This window comes from Anolis carolinensis, chromosome 2 (genome assembly GCF_035594765.1).
Source record: "Anolis carolinensis isolate JA03-04 chromosome 2, rAnoCar3.1.pri, whole genome shotgun sequence".
NCBI classification, from domain to species: domain Eukaryota; kingdom Metazoa; phylum Chordata; class Lepidosauria; order Squamata; family Dactyloidae; genus Anolis; species Anolis carolinensis.
Window position 1 is genome coordinate 50,667,705 of NC_085842.1, and position 22,484 is coordinate 50,690,188.

Genomic DNA, 22,484 nt, shown 5'->3' on the forward strand with positions numbered 1-22,484 from the left:
ATAACAAACAATACATAAGCATATAAAACAGCAACATAATTGTAAAAACAACAATCACATATAAAACCCCATCTAATAAAATTGTACAATTTATAAAATGCAGTAAAACCTGCAAAGAAAGCTGGCTATCTACAATTAACAAGTCAAAGTAGCAGAGTGCAGCAATCACTGAGTCCTTAATCTAACCCCCGATTACACAAGGTCAAAGGCTTGTCTAAAAAGCCATGTTTCTAGGCAGTATGTTATTTTTCATTGAATTCATCCTAGCCTGCTTTGAATAATCTAATAGTCTAATTTTAACAGATGGTATAAATCTGTCTATATGTGCAACATAATAAAGTCCTGTGGTGATAAAGTAGGCTATGCCATCTCAAGTTACAGGTGGGAGAACATTGAGCACATTCTTAATTATCCTCTCCAAATAAAGCAAAACATAAATCAATACAGGTAATTTTCTACCTGTATGAGACAGCATGAGAAAATTTGGCTAGAAGCTTTCTCCTTGTAGTGCTCAGTTATTCCTTCCCCTCACCCATTATCCCAGACTGGAAGGGCTAGTTATTGTCTAATCCTCATGTACCACCATATCACTTTAAAATGCTAAAAACCAAACTTTATCAGACTTTCTTTCTGCATCCCAATATTTTAGATGTTCCTGATTCTCCACAAGATCTCTACATCTCAGAAAAGCGGAACAGAAGTGTTAGGCTGTCATGGAATGCTGGGAACAGCAACAACAGTCCAATAAATGGTAAGAAGAATATGTTCTTACTTCACTTTTATAAAGTGACAGCAGGTGATCAACATTAGAATAAACAAACTACCCTGAAAGCAATGCTTAATTGGTTTTATTGTTGAAGGGTCTCTGCTACTAATTGTTTTCCTCTCTTCTAATCAGTCTGCTTTCAGGATTGCTACTTTCTTTAATTCACATGCATTGCTTGTTGCATCTTCTCTCCTTGTCTTCTTTTAGAATTTATTGTGGAGTTTGAAGAGAATCGATGGGAACCAAGAAAGTGGCGAGAATTAATCAGGGTCCCAGGGAATGATACTACAGCTGTCTTACCACTGGTCCCTTATGTCAATTACCAGTTCCGTGTGATATCTGTTAATGCTGTTGGGAGAAGCCAGCCTAGTGAAACATCAGAACGATATGAAACACCTCCAGCTGGTATTATTTATCTGATCTTTCCCTCTGTATTTTATTACATTGTGTATAGGGAATAAGGCATACCAGTGTACAATATTCCTAGTACAGTATATAACAAAAATATTTGCTTTGATTGGGCAGGGGAATTGTAGGCCTTGCATTCTAAATAATTTGCTAGTCCCAAATAGAGCAGATCTATCAAATCAATTATTGAATATTGAATCTATGTTAGTATATATTTAGTTGTGTGTGGTTTAGGTGGGACTACCTAACCTACTGTATTCCATTGTAGTCCATAAAATGGAAGAAAGCTATGGTAGGATGCTATCTTCCATTAGGCACCCGTTTGGTGTGAAAGAAAATGATGCAAAAGTTTGATATTCAATCTGATCCAACAGGGATCTTTTAATAGTTATGATTTTTAATGGAATGCCAAACAGGAATGAGAAATGGGGTGTGGTACATTATTATATGTAGTCAGATTAATTTTCTTTCTACATTGTTACAAATACCCCTTTTTAAAAACTGTGTGATCTTTCTTCACAGTATAGCAGTGTGGGTTCAAAACACAGAGTTGGAGATCTATAATTGATTTATATGCCGTGGGAGTACACAGTCATACTGCTAACCTATGCTAATACCAACATAATTCACCTTAAGAGCCAGCCACGGGTACAGGCAAAAGAAGTCCAATCAGGTTGTAAAGAGGATAACATTTCCACTTCCTCCTTCCAATGAATGAGGCTGCAGACATCAGAAGAAGGACCCCTGTTGCAAGTCTTTTTTGCAGCCTTACTTGCTGTCAAGAAGGGAGGTAGTTGATCAGAAGCTTTAAAAATGTGCTTCATTAAATCCAGACACTTTGGGCTGGAGCAGAAGCATTGGACCATAATCTAGGATTTTAGCTACTACAAACTGGTACAGAATCTAAATTGGGGAAAATGTTAAATATTAAATATTTGTATTTAGAAAAGAAAGTGCTCCAGTGGCATATGACATAAAAACAGGAGACTGGAAAAATGAAAACTATAATATTCTCAATAAAATCAATATAAATAATTGAGTAGACTTCAAGGTGAGTCTGAGTGAAAAATATATCCTAAATTGATGCCTCAAATTCAAATCTGTTGTTCCTAATAGAGAGGGAATTCAACAGGACAAAAGTTAAAACACAAAATGAATCACCAAGAGGCAGATATGCAGATCTCTCAAAAATATTTGTCCTGGAATCAGTTATTCAGTAGTGGTATTGGGTGCCAGATTGGCATCCTGCCACTGCTCACCGATGGATGGCTTCTGTAGGTCATTATGTTCATTCTTCTTCAAAGTGACCCTCCAGGCAATGACCATAAGGTGAGGTTATTTAGGTCTTTACATATCAATAGAGAACCACTGATATATTCACACTGCACATTAATAAGAAGAGTATGATTCTGCTTTAGCTGCTATGGCATCATCCTGTAAAATCCAGGGATTTTTCACTTGATGAGGTTCTTAAAATTAAAGAACCCTGTCCTTTATTAGTATTAAAGCTCTTTGTCAGAAACCGTAAGTACCTCATAAAGCTACAAATTCTAGGATTCTGTTGGGTGGAACCATGGTAGTTCCTGAGGAATAACAATGAGGAATAAAATAAGGAAACTGAATATTGGAAGTGGTCCTGACCTAATGAAGTGAAAGTAAAAATACATGCTTTCCCTTAATGTTTCTACTGATTCACTGAACTGAACTCCTTGAACCGGGAGTAGCCTATTCCTCAGTGCAATACATGTTAACCTCCCCAAATCAGCCAGAGTTCCTACAAGCATTAATGTCATTTTCTCTTACTTTGTATAGAAATAATTTCAGGATGGCACATTTAAAAAAAGATTTATAGTGAGTCTTGTATCAGCATAGGACTTTGGAGAAATTTCTGTTCACAGTCAATTTTTCTTGATATAACATGAGCTAACTAGCTCCTAAAAATATTTTTACCAAACAGCTGTTCTGCAAGGCTTGTTCATTTATATACTCCTAACATTTTAAAATGTTGCTTCTGTGCTGTCCCCAGCTATCCAGTTCCATGCCTCATTTTAATGATATACCTTCTGTTTTCCTAATCCCATAGGGCAATCTCTTTAAGACAATCCCATTAACATCTGGTTCTTTATGAAACTACCATTTAGTTTCTATCCAATCATTGTGACCAAAATGACTGAAACTATACTATTTTCATGCTTTTGTTCACTGTGCCTTTTATATGTCACCAGACTGTACCTATCTGGTGACCATAATCAATACCATGGGGTATCATTTCTGGAAATCATTGCATACCATAACTCAGGCAAAGTGCCGCCATAAATTTGTTGACTACAGCTCAAAGAATCCTTTGTAATTTCCAACATTGGATGAAGCTGGTAAGAACTATAGGTCATGACACCTGATGTTTTAAGGTGGTAAAACTACCTACTGCATTTGAGAGATGTACAATTAACATTATCAAGAGATACAAATAATTAGAAGACAGTTAATCTAATACTGATCATATGAAGTAAAGTTAAAGCATATGGTGAGAAAATGATTTCTCAAGTAAATGGCTGACATTGTTGTTCTTGTTATTTTGTTCATGTATAGCTCCAGATAAGAACCCAGAAAACATCAGAGTTGAAACTTCTAAACCACATGAGATGAATATGACTTGGGAGGTAATGCTTTGTTTTAATATTATGCTCAAAATTATTGTGATTCTGCAGATCCATTCTTTTAAAATGAGCTACACAGCAGGGGGTTGGAATAGATGGCCCACATGATCTCTTCCAACTATGTTATTCTATGATTCTATGATTCTACACAGAGCACAGTGAGACTTTCTTTTGTGCAAACATACATATTAGTTATAGACTTGTTTTTGTTTTGGTTTGTTTTTTTAAAAAAAATCTTGGGTGAGCAAATGAATTTTTCTCCTTTCACTTTCTGTGAACTGACACTCATAGTTTCACATAAAATTGTTCCTGAACTAACATTTCCCTTCCACTGTAATGCTGTCTTTATTAATGTTCATAGCTTCTTACTTATAAATCATAACAATTAAACTAACTGTTCAGGTTTCCAGATAAAATAAATGTTGCTCTAGTTTGCTGTTTTGGGGCTTGCCTACATGAGCTCAAAAATGTAGAGTGCAACAGAAGTCACTCTTGTATGTCCACATGACATCGAGAAACTTTCTATCCTTCAGGGTGGGTAAACTGGGGTACACCAGCCTATCCCTCTACTAAGGAAAGCTGGGAAATGTTTTGGAGTTTTGATGAAACATTAGACCATACATGAATTGGGTTGTTGTATGTTTTCCGGGCTGTATGGCCATGTTCCAGAAGTATTCTCTCCTGATGTTTCGCCCACATCTATGGCAGGCATCCTCAGAGGTTGTGAGGTATGGAGAAACTAAGCAAGGAAGGTTTATATATATCTGTGCAAAGTCCAGGGTGAGAGAAGAAACTCTTGTCAGTTGGAGGCCAGTGTGAATGTTGTAGTTAATCACCAAAATTAGCATTGAATAGCTTCATCTCCTGGCTTCTTCCTGCCTGGGGGCATCCTTTGTTCAAAGTCATTAGCTGCCCCTGGTTGATTTATGTCTGGAGCTCCTCTGTTTTCAAAGTGTTGCTTCTTATTTACTGTTCTGATTTTTGAGTTTTTAAATACTGGTAGTCAGAGTTTGTTCATTTTCATGGTTTCCTCCTTTCTGTTGAAGTTGTCCACATGCTTGTGGATTTCAACGGCTTCTCTGTGTAGTCTGACATGATAGTTGTTGGAGTGGTCAAGCATTTCTGTGTTCTCAAATAATATACTGTGTCCAGGTTGGTTCTTCAAGTGCTCTGCTATGACTGATTTCTCTGATTGAGTTAGTCTGCAGTGCCTTTCATATTCTTTGACTCATGTTTGGGCGCTGCGTTTGGTGATCCCTATGTAGATTTGTCCACAGCTGCATGGTATACTGTAGACTCCTACAGAAGTGAGGTGCCATACAGCCCGGAAAACATACAGCAACCCTGTGATCCTGGCCATGAAAGCCTTCAACAGCACATCATACATGAACTTCTGGGACAGTGGACAGCAGACTGGCCATGATGAGAACTAGTCTGCTGTCCACATGGGCTGATGTTGTCATCTTCTTTTCTCCATGCAAGGAAAGGGGAAATTGCTCCTTCCTTCTCCCTGGTCATGTGGGCACCATTGCTAATGTCAGCAAGGGGTGCATGCTATGGCCAGGAGTTTTCCAGCAGTGACAGGGAAATGAAAGGTAAGGTAACAACTGAAAAAATCATTTTTTACCCCAGCAGAACCATGTAGACCAGAAGTAGACTCATTCCCATAACTGCCATGGGTCAGGGAATAGGGTATGTAAAACCCTCTGGGATGAGTTCAAAGCATTTCTGCTCTGGATTGGCCCTTGAATAATTAGCAGGTGCGGACAAATCCTTTGTTTCTGGAGGTCTCAATTAAAAGAAATAATAACCATTGAACATGTATGTTCTCCTGGTACAATTAGTGACAGTTCTCAGCACCTGCAGCAACATTTAATTCCTATTCAGGCTATATGCAGATGCTTAGTTGGCACCAAAAGACATCATCTGCCATTTGCTGTGAAAGCTCTGGTTTCTTTGCATTAGAGTGGAAGAGCCTTGTCACAGTTAAATGAACTGGTCGAGACTCATCAAATCCTTCTGCATGTATTTATGTGCGCATTAATGTTGTTTCTCACAATGAAATCAAAGTAGCAGTTATTATTGAGAATTGAGAAGAATTGGTAATTGAGAAGTAAACAATACCACACTACCTTGCCCTGAAGGATCTTTCAAAGTCAGTTTAGGAAAAAAAATGGTCAAAGAGAAAAGGAATGGTAGAAACAAGTTGATGCCTATTATTGCTTCTATTATTAGAAGCTAGATGAATGCTTCTAACTATTCATAAAAATGTGATCCATTATCCATTTAGTTATCCATTATCCATTTAGTAGAACATGTTTTGTTGTCGCTTGTTCTGAATGTTTAATACTCCACAGAGTAGTTACATGGTTTAATGGCCAAATCTGTGGTGGAACATTCTAAAAAATCTGCCATACTACAACCAAAATAAAGATAACAGACTTTCATGTAAGCTAGTTTTTCTGGAAAAAAATCTGAAGCAAACCCATTACAAAATAAATGTTAATGTCTTCAGCATAAAATCATATGATTTCATTATCTATGCTTTCAGTCCATCTGTTTCTTCACTTACATGCCTTTTAAAGGCCACAATATTATTTCCCAAAGTTATTTCAAATTCACCTTTGTGGTATAAGTTTTTTCTTCCCTTGAAAAATTGCAACTCATTGTTGATAGCACAGTTTTTTCTCAAAATACAGCATTTTGATTTATTTAGGTTTTTTTTTTTCATTGCAACAGTATAGCTCGATTCATGTTTCACTTCATTTGCAGCCATTAAAACCTATGGAGCACAATGGACCCGGGCTAGAATATAAAGTGAACTGGCGGCAGCAGGATGTTGCTGAGTGGGAGGAAGAAACAGTGCAGAAGCATTTCTTGGTGCTGCAGAACACTCCTACCTTTGTACCTTATGATATCAAAGTCCAAGCAATGAACAACTTGGGGTCTGGTCCTGAACCTGATGTAATAACTGGCTACTCAAGTGAAGACAGTAAGTAGCAGGAAATATTTGCATAAAGTAATGGAATACTAAGCTTGAACTAAATACACACATTGTTCTGCCCCCACGCTATCTATATAGTAAAATCCAAACAAGAATTTATTAACTGACAAGAATTTTGGACTTTCTCTTCTTCTGAGTTTCACTGCAAAGTCTTTATGAGGAGAGGTAGTCTCTGAGATAGACACATTTCTGGCCAAATTGAGGCTCTTGAAGCTTTATTTCTTATTATCTCTTCCTTGTATGATGTTCAACCGTCTCTAAGATGGTCTCAATATTTAACTCTGACGACTTGAATAAAGCTCCAACTGGACTTGATTACAGCTCATACAGCTCCAACTGGACGTGCTCTTTGTAGACCTACCGGCCTTCTTCACCTTCCAGTCATGAAAAGTGCCTTGACTGGGGCTCCGCCATTAGGGGATTCTTAAAGGGACAGGGCAACGGAGGCTTCAAATGCAAAGAGAATGTCTAGACTGACTCTCTAGAAACTGTACATAAAACATTAATCTCTCTAACTAAAAAGGGCTTAATTAGAGGTAAATAGTGAGTTTCTTCATACTAAACCTGAACTTTATACATACAGATAACTATATAAAATATTACATGTAGCCAATTTGCAAGCTCAGGAATGCAAACTGACACTTCTGTTTGATATTGTGTTTGTTTCATGTTTGATATAATAGGTTGTGTTTCCTAATTTAATTTTAGTTGTTAAGTTACAATTTGCTTATATATGTTGAGTTGTCAATTTTCATAATTTATGTGTTTATTGCTTGTTAATGTTCAGGCATTGCATTTATACCTTTAATGATTGGAATCCACCCTGAGTCCCTTTGGGGAGATAGGGCAGAATACAAATAAAGTTTTTATTTGTTTTATCTAACAATCATATAACACACAATTTTAAGAAGCCCAACATCTAACAAATAATTTCCTTATTTCTTCTTGAAAGGCCCATTTCAACACCATTTTACATATGAAACTTCTGAAGTCAATGAAGTAGACAGTTAACCAAAAATCAAGCTACTGGAGAAAACAAAAATCACTAAAATTGTGTTCTGCATTCATAGAATTGTTTATACAATCCAGTAAAACTGTGTTATATTAAGTTTAAATTTCAATTGCTTTTAATTGGTGTATTTCAATATTAATATCAAGTCAATACAGAGTAATGGTATGGTATAATAGAGGGTTATAGTATTAGTTAGGCCTATTTTAATTGTATCTCTCAAACAACCACAAATTGTATTTAACATATATACTCGAGTATAAGCTGACCCGAATATTATCCAGGGCACCTAATTTTGCCACAAAAATTGGGAAAACATATTGACTCAAGTACAAGACCAGGGTGGGAAATGCAGCAGCTACTGGTCATTTTCAAAATAAAAATAGATGCCAATAAAATTATACTGAGGCATCAGTAGGTTAAATGTTTTTGAATATTTATCATATTTCAAAGAAAAACAGTAAACTAGCTCTGTAAGTGGAAAAGCAAGGTCAACAAAACAATAACTTTTAAATAATAATAACAATAACAACAACAACAATAAAACTTCATTTGTATCCCGCTTTATCTCCCCATAGGGACTCAGGCCGGCTTCCAACCGTGACAGGCAAACATTCAATGCCTATATAAACTATACAGAGCTAAATATAGATCTATCATGATATATACTAATTTCACATATGCATTTCCCCCTGAAACATTTATAAATTATATCTATATAGAATATGCAGAGACTTGCAAACATATGAGGGGAAAATTCATATGTAGATAGATAGATAGATAGATAGATAGATAGATAGATACAGATATATAGGTATATAGAGATTGCAAAGGCTTGCAAGGGGAAATGCCTATATATCTGTAGGAGAGATTAACAAATATTTCAGGGGAAAATGCTTTTATAAGATTAATGGAAATATGTATTTTCTTCTTCCTGACTTGCAAGGCCTCTCTCTCCCTCCTTTCCCTTTTCAAAAGATTCCCTTAATTAAGAGCGATGGAAGCTTTGGAAAAGCTCAGGCCCTACCTATCTCCATGATTGCATCTCCTCCTATGAGCCAGTGCGGACCTTGAGATCATCCGGGGAGGCTCTTCTCGCGCTCCCACCACCGTCTCAAGTGCAGCTGGTGGGGATGAGGGAACGAGCCTTCTCGGCAGTGGCCCCCTGGCTCTGGAATGCATTGCCAAAAGAGATCTGCCAATCCCCTACATTATCCCATTTCCGTAAGGAACTGAAGACCTGGTGGTGTCGGCAGGTTTTTGAGTAATTACATTGGAATACTGCCGATTTCTGGGCCTGAATATATTGCACAAGATTTATCTAGCCTAAAATGATACATTTTAATATTGGGTTTATGGTTCCCGTCCCCTTGATCAGGTCATGTAAGTGTTATTTATTGCTATATAATTGTATTGTTTTACTTTGCTTATAATGTGTTATTATGTTGCTATGTAATGTATGTGTTGTTTTTATGATTGGAAACCGCCCTGAGTCCCATCCGGGAGATAGGGTGGTATATAAATAAAGATTATTATTATTATTATTATTATTATTATTATTATAGTAAACACACTGATAAGGGAGAAAAATATATCATCTTTTGAAAGCAATGACCTCCAGGCTCTGCTGCAGGCTTGACCTTGACCCTATTATAAGCTGAGGGAGGCTTTTTCAGCTCAAGAAAAGAACTGAAAAACTCAGCTTATCTTCAAGTATATACGGTATCTGGCATCTACCAATTCCCTCGGGTGTCAGTTAACTGAAAGTATAGTGTAGTTATAATTTAGATATTTTTCTGGTGAAAGATAGCTTGCATTGTATTTTTGAACATATATCCAGAAGATAACTTTTCCATTTATCACCCCCGCCCACCCAGCAAAAATGCTTGTGAAGGATATTAATATGTTTTTGTCAGCTTGTTGCCAACTATTCACTCCCTCGTCAATAGACGTCAATATGACCTAAATCTTATAGCTTCACCCCAACTAGAATAGACCTATTGAATCAATTGGATTTACTAGAGCATATATACTCCAGTTGGCACTAGGATTTAGGCCTATGCCTCCTACCACTTCATCAGATGAAGGCAGAAAAGCGGCTTCTACCCGCTTCTCTGTGCTGCTGGAGACCATCACATGATGCAGGGCTACTTCTGAAGGGACTCCATGGGAGTTGTGCTGGTAGTGTTGCAGCAGTAGAGAGAAATGGAGCCCAGAGGGGGAAAAAAATACAGAGGAGCCAAAGAGGAAGCAGGGGGCAGCAGGGAAATGTTGTGTGAAGGGATACCATGGATTTCAGATGGTAGCCCTATGCTGCCCCATGATTTTCTCCACTGCATACCACTTAACAAAGTGCCATCTGAAGATGCCAGCCACAGATGCAGATGAAACATCAGAAGAAAATTCTGCTAAAACAGGGCCATAAAGCCCGGAAATCACGCAGCCCGCCAAAGTGCCATCTGATGAGGTCCGTAGTCAGTTCTTAGTTTTATCATCACCTGCTTCATATTTTCCCAGTCTCCTCTGCCACCTCCTCTTATTATCTATTCCCTTATCCCATTACTACTCAATGAAATAACTTCAGTGGTAGCATGTGCTGATATTCATAAATAAACAAAAAGCTTTGGAAGGATAGTAATACAAAGCCAGCTGCCTTATATTCCTAAATGGCATTTCCTTTCCAAATTGTACATTAACATCCAAATCCCAGTTAAGCATTGAGAAGTGTGGGTATGTGTGGTGTGTCTAGTTCAAATTTTAAAACATCTGACTTACATCTCCCCACACGCACACACCACACTCCCATAAGTATCATTGTGTTCACACTTTCAGTGCACAAAATATCCCTTTGCTTTCTCAGCATTCTAGCGTTATATGCGACATTATTGCATTATTCTGTGATAGCTACATCTTCCTTCCTCCCATCCCATTATAACTGCCATTGCTATAAACTATGGTGGATTTTAATATAAGTGCACAGGAAGTCATAACTGTAATAAAATGACTGTAACTATAAGGTCATAATGTAAAGCAATTGTTTCTTTTGTAAAATACGGAGCACTGGAAGCTGCTGCTCCCCTGTAGTGAAAAGTGAGTGAGAATTTCTCCAAAATCCCTTCTGCTGCTAGGCTACAGTTTTTACTTCTCTTATCTTGTTTAGACATGGATATGCACGTGCACGCACAGACACACTGGAGATAATATAAGCCCCCTGTTGCAGTGGTAGAAATCATATTTGTCTGCAAGCAGCATTTTTTTAAAAAAAAAAATACCTTCCCAATAGCTTTTAAGGATTTAAAGATTAAGATTACTAAAACGAGAAACCCCACTGTAACCATTTACAAGAGGAGACTGGAAAGTCCTTGATCTGAATGGAATATGCACAGTACATTAGCATTTAACAGCAGGAGATGGAGACTGGGGCGGCAAAAGGTTTGCCAAATTGTTTAAAATTGTATATATTCAGTTTTGCAGTGGAAACTTATTTAGTTCAGCAACTTGGCAGGCTCTTTACAATGTTATTATGCTTCCAGGGTGGGCAGCCTCCAGAAGGCTCACAGTACAACATTGCATTTCTGAGGTTCTTCTTAAAATCTGATAATCTAAACTTTCACAAAAGAAAACAGACCTAGTTCTCATAACAATAGGACACTGCTGACATTGAATAAATGTTAAGGATAGATAAGAGTCATGTCTTAGGAGTCATGCTAAATTTTAGAGAAATACATGGCTAAGACAAGAATTTTGGGGCAGATTTTCTCCTCTTCCAAAGTGCACCAGTTCCTTCGCCATTTTTACAGCTGCATGAAATGTATCCTGATACCCAGCTCAATCTCTCTTTTACCACCGGTACCAAGAATGCTGCCTTTGTCTGGATGCAGTAAAGAACTGGATGCAGGTGAATAGACTGAGGCTTAATCCAGACCAGACAGAAGTGTTACTGGTCAGTAGGAAAAACAACCTGGGATTCGGATCACAGTTTGTTCTGAAATGAATTGCACTCCTTTTGAAAAAAAATCAGGCTCATAGTTTGGAGATGTGCTTGGACCCAGTGCTGCTCATGTTGCTCTAGTCAGCAGTGATTTTGTCCAGTTTATGCTGATGTGCCAGCTTTGTACTTTTTTAGTGAAGGCAAATATGACCATAGTGGGTCATGCCTTGGTTACATCTCATTTGGACTGTTTCAATGTGCTCCATCTAGGACTGCCCTTGAAAAATGTTGGGAAGCCAGAGGTATTACAAAATACCAGACTGATGTTAGGCTTGTATTTTAGGTGTGTGGGACTGCCCTTGAAAAATGTTGGGAAGCCACAGGTATTACAAAATGCCAGACCGATGTTAGGTGTGCATTTTAGAGACCTTAGAACACTAGTCCTGTAAGAACTGCACTACCTTACAATTTGCTTCAGAGATCACTTCAAGGTGTTGACCTATAAAACCCTGAATGACTTGGGATCAAGGCATCTACCTTCCCCTGCCAAAAATTTGAGATCTTCAGAAGAGGGCCAGGCACCTTCTACACTGCCATTTAATCCAGATTATGAAAGCATTATCTGCTTTAAAGTGGATTATATGAGTTTACACTGCCATATAATCCAGTTCAAAGCAAATAATTAGATTTTATATGACTGTGTGGAAGGGGACCCCAGTTACATATCCCAACACTTTATGAAGTTGGGTAACAGGTAGGCTTGGGCTTGAATCAGTTTGAACAAAAATGATTTGTAGTTTTCATTGGGATGTTTTATATAATATCCAAAAACAGAATGGAGAGAAGGGAGACAAAAAGCCCAGCAAAATGGATTGAGAGAGCCAGATTTTATCGATTCTGGAGAGGAAGGAGTTAAGTCTGCAATATACCTGAGGCAGGGATCTTCCGCATTCCCCTACAGAAGCAGCAGCGGTGACCTCCATTTCTTCTTGGAAAGTTCCCCTCTCCTCCAGAGAGGGACCTTGGAACTCTCTTTCACAGCAGCACTTGCATAGGGCAGGGATTGCAAAGTTCATCTCGGAGCATAATGGGAGTTGAAGTTTTTTTTTCTCTGTGTGTTTCTCAGCCAGTAAAAAGCCTGGTGGTGTCCATGCTCTGATTGGCTGAAAATGGACACAACCAGCAACTACAATTCCCAGAACTGTCTCTTGTGGTTTGTCTTATTTATTTATTTTTAAATGTTATGGTTACAACTTTAAAATAATTCTAAAAAAATAGTAGATTGGTGAATTGTTTTGAAACTTGGCAAGCCTGCAGTTGTAAATAGGGTCTAATACTGAGGTAGGTTTCATGCAGATAGGTCTTAAAATGGTTGAATTCTTTTCTCAATGAAAAAGGCAAAACTTCTCCCCATTCGAGTAACTTCCCGGTAAACAGAATTAGGGGTCAGCTGACAATGGGCCCCAAAATTGAATTGCAGGGCTTTTTTTCTATGAACATCCCTACCTAAGAAAGTTAGCTTGGCTATGTCTCTTTTAAACTTCCAGCAGGCAGCCATAATAGTGTTCTGAGTGGCATTTCAATGTTTGAAATTGCTGTTTTAACTTTTTCAAAGCTAGATTTTAGGATTGCTTTTCAGACTGTTTCTAGATATTTTGAAAAGTCTTTTAACGTCTTTTAAAAACATTGTTTATTTTTGTATTAGTTGGCTTTTATTTGTTCATCACCTTGGGAGGCCCCTATGGGCTGTGAATTGATACAGAAATACTTTAAATAATAGACAGACAGATTAAACATGTAGACTTTGCTGTGGCACACACTAATTTGCTGTTAATATGAAGCAATGCAGCTGTAATGTAGTAACTGGTATTTGTTAGGCAGCTCAAAGAAAACAGTCTCCTCCTGTTGTTTTAACTACTCTTTTCATCTTGTTACAATTGCTATTTCGGTTCCCATTACACTAATCAATGTATAAAGGTCTAGTCTGTTATTTTAAACCCAATACAAATCCTATCTCCCTATTCTTTTTTCCAGTTCCAGAAGCAGCTCCTTCTGATGTAATTGTGCAAGTCATAAACAGCACTTTAGCTAAAGCTATCTGGTCTACAATTCCAAAGGACAGAGTTCGTGGGCACCTCAAAGGCTATAAGGTGTTTATTATTGCACTCTCTCCTTCATTAATCTATAGAGTGAATTTTCATGCATGAGATACGTATGGGTCACAGGTGTGCCTGATCTCAAATAGGTCATTTCCTCCTTCCTACTATAGGTCAACTGGTGGAAAATACGAAATCGCTTGGGTGAAAAAAGCCATCGCCTGGACAAACGGGCCTTGCTGTTTAATGCAGATCGACATGACGGAATGATTCCTGGTCTAGACCCTTTCAGTGAATACCGTTTAACAGTTTCTGCGTATAATTCCAAAGGGACTGGACCAGAAAGCCTCACATATGAATTCCAAACTCCAGAGGGAGGTAAAGAACAAGGAAATTTGGGAAGTGAAAGGAAACAGTAGCCAACATTCCTAACTGCAGTTATCCCACTGCAGCTGTGTGTCATGTGCTAGTTATTTTTCCAGTGTTGGGCATTTTCACAGTCAGAACTAACCATTTAATATCTTTAAATTGATTCCGTGTGTTGCTATGTCCAAATGCTTGTTTAAAGTTCGGTGGGTTTGGGTTTGTTTTTTTTGTTGAGCAGCTGGACCCATAAATGCAGATGATAATTACCAATTAGATAATTGCAGCATTCATGTATTCACTGGGGCTTACACAAAATCATTATCATTACAAATATATGAGTATATTCATGTCATTCTCTTTGCCTAGAAATCTTTGAGAGTTAATGGATATGTATCTGCCAGAGAATGGACTAGAGAACCTAAGGCATATCTTCGAAGTTTGTGAAAGGACTCAGGCATTCTCAAGAGCAGGAAGTGAGGATGGGACAGATTGTGAACTGTTAATTAGATGTCTGAATTTCATGTTATCCTAATATCTGAAGTAGATGATATCTCTGCTCCAGAGCAGATGAATGAATATGCACAGCTGGACTTAATGTGGTAGTGTTGGGGCTGTGTAGTCACTTGTAGTCCTTGCTTTCCCACCTTTTGTTTGTGCAGAATTTTACTTTTTTAAAAACATTCTAGTATTACTAGTATAAAATGAGAAGCACAAATATCTCACACAATCTGTAGTTCTTACAAGTGCAAACATCCAAATGTTTGAAAATCCAGATCAGGGACTTGGTTGAATATTCAGAGTGTGTTGTGTGTACATGTGCGCATTGTGGTATAGTTGGTTGAGCCCAGCTGAATGATGCTGCATTATTATTCAGTTAACTGGGATGAACAAATATAAAGGAAATGACATGCCTTTTATGTTTTATAGTCCCTGAAAAACCACATTTCCTAAAGATATTAAATTTTGATAAAGATTCGGTAACACTATCATGGGGACCACCTAAGAAACCAAATGGTATCATCACTGGATACATTTTGCAGTACCAGATGAGTAAGTATAGCTATGTCTTTTGAAAGAAGATGAAAGGGTGTGTTAATTCTGAAGATGTCAGGGCCTGAGTTTGTAGATTTCATAAAGGAATTCCTTGCTTTCCCACTTCTTCATTGTTTGTGTATAGATAGATAGATAGATAGATAGATAGATAGATAGATAGATAGATATAAGGGATTGAAGATTTGAAATGGTGATTTATGTGAAGCAGCCATTACATTATAACCTTCAGTTCTCAGGTTTATGCACAAAATATTTGGTCTCACTTATTCTCATCAGACAGTTGTTCATGATTGTATCTGTCTGTATATAACAAAAGAATAATAAATGGATGCATTTTCATTAGTTAAGTCAAAGGGGTTTTTTACTGTGTCCTAGCACAATCTGTAAACAAGATTCACAAGATCTATTTGCTTAACAGGAAATATTGTCTTTTTTCCAACCGATCAGTTTGACATTAACTGAATCCAAAAAATACAATTTTGTTTTATTGGTTTATACAAATTTACATGTTACTGATCATAAGAATAACACAGTTGTATATAAACACACAATTTAAACTACTGAAAAGGATGACATTGGTTATTGTATAGTTGATGATGACTTGAAATATTAATCCTCCCAATCGCGTATATGATTATATCAAGGATATAGGACATCTAGGTTAAGAGCACTGAAATTGGTACTCCATGGACTATTGCTGATCTGTGAGCTACCAGTTTCCAATCCATGGCACATTTTCAGGAAAAAAGAAGCAATTATAGCCAGTGGACACAAATGAAGGGCCATCTCTGTGGCATTAAGGGGGGGGGGTGCCAGACACCCAGATCAAATGGCTTAAGAAGCATTGGATTAGAGGTTTGGTCTCTGGGAAGGAAAGCATAACAAAGAATTGAGGATTTGAATGTACAGTATTTGTTTTTGTTTTGTTGTTTTTTAAAAAAAAACAATCAAGCATTTTAGGCTTTAATTCCATGAAATTTTTAGTACTGGAGTCTTTCATACAACTATATAAATATTTTAATTTTTTTTTTGTCCTTGTGCCTAAGTATACATTTATAAGGAAGAACATTCTAGGGATTTTCCAATCTTTTAATAGGTTTGTTCTTTTAAAGCAGGTATGTTTATAATAAATACACATTTCATATACAAAGGTCAAATCAAAAGGGACGAATATGCATGGATTCAGTGATATCTGTTTCCCTATAACATTCTAATGTCATGATGGAGCAAATAAATCTTAATATTTCAGGAATTTCTTAACGAATTGTGACGTTAGTATAGATTATAGTAAATGAATACTTGTCCATTTCTCCACAAATATAGCTATTTCTATAGGTCAAAATCCATCATGTTGTTTTACATTCAACATTTGCAGTGGCTGTACTGAAAATATAATATTTTAATATACTATATAATATATAATACTAATATTGTGCTATGCTAATGATATACAGTGAAACTGAATATACATATAATAGTGATAATAATATAATGTAATACAATATAATACTAATAATAATACAATATAACAATTGTATAGTATATATTACATGAAATATTACTAATAATAGTGCAGTATAGTGGTATAGTTCAATATAGCAATATAAAATACTACTATTGTGCTATGCTAATAATATACTATATTGTATGTACATATAACTTGTAAGCCGCTCTGATTTCCCTTCGGGGTGAGAAAGGCGGGATATAAATGTCGTAAATCAATAAATAAATGTTCTGTGCCCTTCATGACCTTTGCTTTTCTCTCTTTTTTTTAATAGTGGTAGATTACTTAAGTTAAAATAATATTAAAATGCCACATTTTAACTTTCAGAAAACAAATTTTAAACAGTGCATTGTTACTGAAGCTCCCATTCTGATCATAACAAAAGCTGCATGAAATGTTTATTTATTATTTTATAGAAAATAGCAGGGCGACATGGAAACAATGCATTTTTCAAAGAAGGCAAAGCAATGCAAACATTTTAAATTGTAGAGTATATTCATGGCTGAGCATTCCAGTATGTGAAGCATGCTTTCAAAATGTTTGTCTCATGTGAGTATCTTTAGATGAAAACTATTCTTTGCTTCTTCTTCTGTTCTCAGTTAATGAAACTGATGACATTGGGCCCTTGCGGGAAATCAATATTACCAACCCTTCAGCATTCAGCTTCAGGCTTTCCAATCTGAACATCAGCACTAAATATAAGTTCTATGCAAGAGCCTGCACACTTGAAGGCTGTGGGAAACCAATCACAGAGGAAGGGATAACAATTGCAGAAGGCAGTAAGTTCAATTTTGATACTAAAATATGCAGGTTTAATGCTGAGGAATGTAGCATATTTTTCTTTCATTCTCTCTTTTTTAAAAAGCTAAGTTCTAAAACCTAATCATAAGCACCAAAACTGTGCTGAGCCCCAAAGCACTGACATTTAAGGCTTCAGAAAGCAGCATGGTTTTGATCTCATGCTCAGAATATCGCAGCTCTACCATTTTGTTCTTGAAGTATTTGTGAAATTGCTTCCTGCGATAATTCTCTGAAGACATGGATTTACTTCCCATTTGCTCAGTGTGTGAAGGAAATGTCACCACTTTGAAGAGTCCATACCACTGTCTCTTATGCTCAGGAAGGATGTGATAAAAATAGCAATGAATGGAGTTCTTCTAGAGTTTGTAAAGTTGTTTAACAAATGAATTGAGTACCTAATTCACTATGTGTATAATTATCAATTTCAAAGGGATAAAGTAGTCTTGAGCTATCATCAGGTCTAAAATGACGGTGAAGGCAAAATACTACTGTGGCCGAGAGTGAAAATGTCTTAGCCACTCTTTCAACTCGTAATGGTCAGTAATTCACTAGCTGATCTACATTTAATTTCAAAACCGTGAAGCCCCATTAGCACAATTACGACTGTTTCACTCTACTAAACTGCTACTAGATGAATAGCCAGCCCTGGGACCGAAGAACCTGTGAAAGATTAATTGGTAAAATTAAATGAGATTGGCACACCAATTTGCCAAAGGGAACAAGATAAGCAGAAGATGCTCAAGTTCATCAATGCAGCTAACATTTAGTGGCAATCTGGACAGGCTAGACTCAAATATTTTCTTGTGTTTAATGGGTTAGCTGATTTGGAAGCAGCACAAGCTATTTAGGCCCCAAATAAAGATGTCTAACCTCATCAAAGATTACTCATGTTAGGAAAAATAACCAAACAGATACTCTGCTTTTGTTGAATAAGTGACAAAATGTGCTACAAGTATTCAGGATATTTTCTCTCTCTTATTTTTGACTATTTTTTCCTATACAAATTCTAATCTGTGCATGAGAGTTAGGTTTGATGTACTGAATCATTATCACATACAATCTTTAAAGTTTTTTGTTTGGATTATTTGACTGAGAAAGTATCTACACTGTAGAATTAATGTAGTTTAACATCACTTTAATTGCCACAACAGTGCTATGGAATAATGGGAATTTTACTAATATAAAGTATTTCGCCTTCTTTGGGAAAGAATGGCGGTGCCTTCTCAAACTACCATTTCCAATATTCCATTGCAATCAGCCATAGCAGTAAGAGTGGGGTCAAACTGCATTAATTCTACAGTGTAGATGAACTGTGGGTTATCTGCACTGGTGTTTTTTTTCTATTCATTATGTTAAAAAAGAAAGAAAAATCTTTACAATTCATATAATTAATTATTTTCCTTTCCTCAATGCACTGTTTCTACAAGTACATTTTGCAGTATACCTGCTCATGGCATGGTATAATCTTAGCCATGATAAGAATACTCAGAAATTTCTAAAACCTTGATGAGAGAAAATACCTCATCAAGACAATCCAATGCAAAATAATAATCAACAAAAATATCATTGACCACCATGAAGTTTGTTTGCATTTGGGAACTTTGGGCAAAAACATGCATATAAACGCATATGAAATCAGAAAAAAAAATGCATAGAATATTCAAATCTTTACAGTTCTTTTTAAACCCAGGGTCAAGCTGGATTAAAAGGCTTACGCTAGATGAAACCACATTAGTCTGGGTGCATCACTTGGATGCCCCAAGCTAATGCAAGCACTATATTCCATTATCTGGCAGTGTAGATGGGTCTAGAGTAATATAAACATCACTATCATTTTTCAGTGATATCACAATCTGCATCCCTTGCAACTTGGCTGCTGTTGTTCAGTCATTCCCTCAGCTATTAAGTGTCTGTTTGGAAGGCCACCACAGGAGCAATGGGAATATCTCTATATGCCTGAGACTGCCTATAATTCTCAACAAGGTTGCTCCCTGCTTTGAGGATGACTGAAATTTCTTCACATCATCTGTTGAAGTTACAGTAGTGAGACTGATTCTGAAAGAGAAGGAAGGAAACCTAGGCTATACCTGAAGGACTGTGGGGATAGAGTTCTGTGGTCTTTTCAAACAAGAAGGGTCTTACAATTATTTGTACTGGAAAACAAGTTGGATCCTATATTGGAGGAAAGGCAAGATATACACAGAGATGAATACATCCACCCTTTACTGAATGGTATTCATGTTTGTATGTGTTTCTGTTCATGCAAGCATGTAGCAATAGCCAAGGTAGAACATTGTCTCTTTAAAAGGAAAGACAAATGTTATTGCCGATTGAAAAGCGTTGAAAAGTGATTCCATGCCTCCACATTGATTTGTTTGAAATTCATCTCTCAGAATAGGCTGCTATGGAGAAAATGAGACAACCCTTAACCTATGCAGTCCGTTCGTGGACTCCAAATTAGGAGGTTCTCTTTTTGAAACCAATGAGGCAGGTTCAGGGATGATTTTGTTCCATTGTAGATGGTCCTAAGAACTATCCATTTTCAGTTGTTGTGTCAAGTAGTTGTACCAACAAGCTTGCCATTATTTTGTGAGAAGCTTGAAGCATAGTAGATGCACATACTTTGTTGGGGGAAATAGTAATACAATTTGCCTTTGGGAAGGTTTATTTTGTTTTGCTCACAGAGTCATACATTCTCATAACTCTTTAAACTCAAGAGAAATCCTCTGAAATTGCACTTCCACTTTAATACTCATGGAAGTCCCACAGTACAGAAAAAAGTAAAGGAGAACTCGTGGGCTGTTTAATTTTATTGTCTTTACTATCTCTGAACATTAACAAAAAAACTTTAATTGCTTAAGTCTTCATTGATTTTTCAGTGTATTGGCCGTAAATATTTTATTACCAATACGTATTTGCATATATTTTTCATGATTTAACACTTATTGTTCTGCTGTAATTACAGTTGAATATTGACTTATCACCTATGAATGCTTTGTATGCATAGCATATCATTATAATGGAGGTCTGGTTACTTGTGGGGATGGTGATTTCCCCCATTACTGTCTATATATTACTTTGAGCATGTCTACATGGCTCACATACCCTGAATCAAGCTAGAAGTCACTCTTGGGCATCCACTGTTCAGATACTTCTGGTCCTAATGCAGAGTAATACTGATTAACCCAGTTGTACCCCATAATAGCAGAAGTTAGAGAATGCTTCACTTGACCAGTTCTAATTCAGAACCAATCCCACTATGCAAATGGGCCAGTGCCACCATTCTTTTCCCCTATACCTTTTGTGTCTTTTGTTGCTAAAACAGTGGCCACAGAGCTACAAAGGGCTCCTGGCTATTTTTTAGGTACCTTAACCTTCCCTCCAACTTGTACAGGTGCCTTTGATAGCATAGACAAAGAGGCTTGGTAATGGTCAGCAGCTCATCAAACCTCCATACTCACTGCTACAGTGACAAAACATGCAAAAGATAAGGACTCTGCTCCCACCACTGCTCCAGTTCTGGATCGGAGAGGTGTAAACACCTGAGCAGGATCCAGGGCCATCTTGTGAACCAGATCTTGACACAGATCTTGCAGAGTATAAATGAGGGAAAGTCTTACACTGACTATTTACTGCAGTTTGGAACTGGTTTGAGGCTGGGAACGTGATTACATTAACTACAGAACCTGCCCTCAACCTGCTCTACGTCCCCATTCCCCCGCCACCCCATTCCTGGGTGAGATGCAAATCAGATATAGGAGGTAAAAAGAGTGACAAGAGTGGATGTAATCAGCTACTTCTCCCAGTAAAAAAAAAAAATCCCTGCCTTGGTCTAGGAAATGTAAACTGCAGAATACCATTCCATTAATACCATTCCATTAGGGTGGGATATAGCTCAGTTGTCTAAGACTCCACGTGTTCTTAAGGCTTTTGTCCAATTCTGTCTGTTGGCAAGTAGAAGATGAACCTTTGCTATAATGAATATCCCTTCTCCTGTAGCCTCTTCTGAGATCTCTAACTCTGCTCCAGTCAATTAGAGAATATTGCAGAGCAATTTTTTAATCATCTGTGTTAAGAAAGAAGAAGAGAAATGAGAAGATCCTTTGTGCAAACACAAGCCTCTAAATTGCTTTAAGTATGATCCATAAAATAATGTATGGCCCATTCTTAATTTCCAACATGCAACAAATCTTTACAAAAGCATGACTTCAACTATTTGAAATTGATCCTACCACCGATTTGGTCTAAAACATACTACTGGCATGACACTTAATATACAAATTGAAGTTTCTTACTATTTTTATATCAGTTTTTAATCCTTCTGTTTTAAGTGTAATTTGGTATGACAGACTCACACCACAGAATTTAGTTTTGCTTTATTACCCATTTGACAGCATTTTGATTGAATGTACCATTTGAGCTTTGTATATTTAGAAAATATAATAATTGTAATTAAAATATGACTTCTAATGACCCACTGCTTAATTAGTAGTTTGATTAGAAATTGTAGTTTCAACTTCATGGAATTCATTTAGCAAAATCTACTCTGCCAGCTAGTTTCAATTATGCTGAAACCTTTTGCATCACATTTTGGTTTAATGCATCGATCAACACATTTGTTCTAACTCTCTGTGGCAGTATAATAATCAAAGTGCTGATTGTAATTGATGGATTGTTGTCTTGGAAAAACATATATTCTGTCTTTTCTTTTTCTTTTTTTTACAGTGTCCACAGCATCTTTAATCCTTTTCCCCTTCAATTGTCTTCTGACTGCTAATCTCTCAAAGCTCCTGTTTGCTTGCATTTTAGTTTCAAAACTAATTATCATTTCTTCAGTGTCAGAGAGGCAAATTGTCTTAAGAATGTGCAGGCTCCACATATATATCAAT

The 22,484-nt window shown here is 36.9% G+C and overlaps 1 protein-coding gene across 7 annotated transcripts in view; it reads left to right on the top strand.

The window, feature by feature from the left end:
* Positions 1–22,484, top strand: part of chl1 (cell adhesion molecule L1 like) — a 305,075-nt gene that overhangs the window by 267,476 nt on the left and 15,115 nt on the right. For all 7 annotated transcript variants that reach the window (XM_016991664.2, XM_062969716.1, XM_008105361.3 and 4 more), the window contains 8 exons: positions 650–751; positions 974–1,171; positions 3,764–3,834; positions 6,604–6,823; positions 13,810–13,925; positions 14,045–14,249; positions 15,165–15,287; positions 17,394–17,573. In XM_016991664.2, coding sequence (XP_016847153.2) covers positions 650–751; positions 974–1,171; positions 3,764–3,834; positions 6,604–6,823; positions 13,810–13,925; positions 14,045–14,249; positions 15,165–15,287; positions 17,394–17,573 — 1,215 coding nt within the window. The remainder of the gene's footprint in view (positions 1–649; positions 752–973; positions 1,172–3,763; positions 3,835–6,603; positions 6,824–13,809; positions 13,926–14,044; positions 14,250–15,164; positions 15,288–17,393; positions 17,574–22,484) is intronic.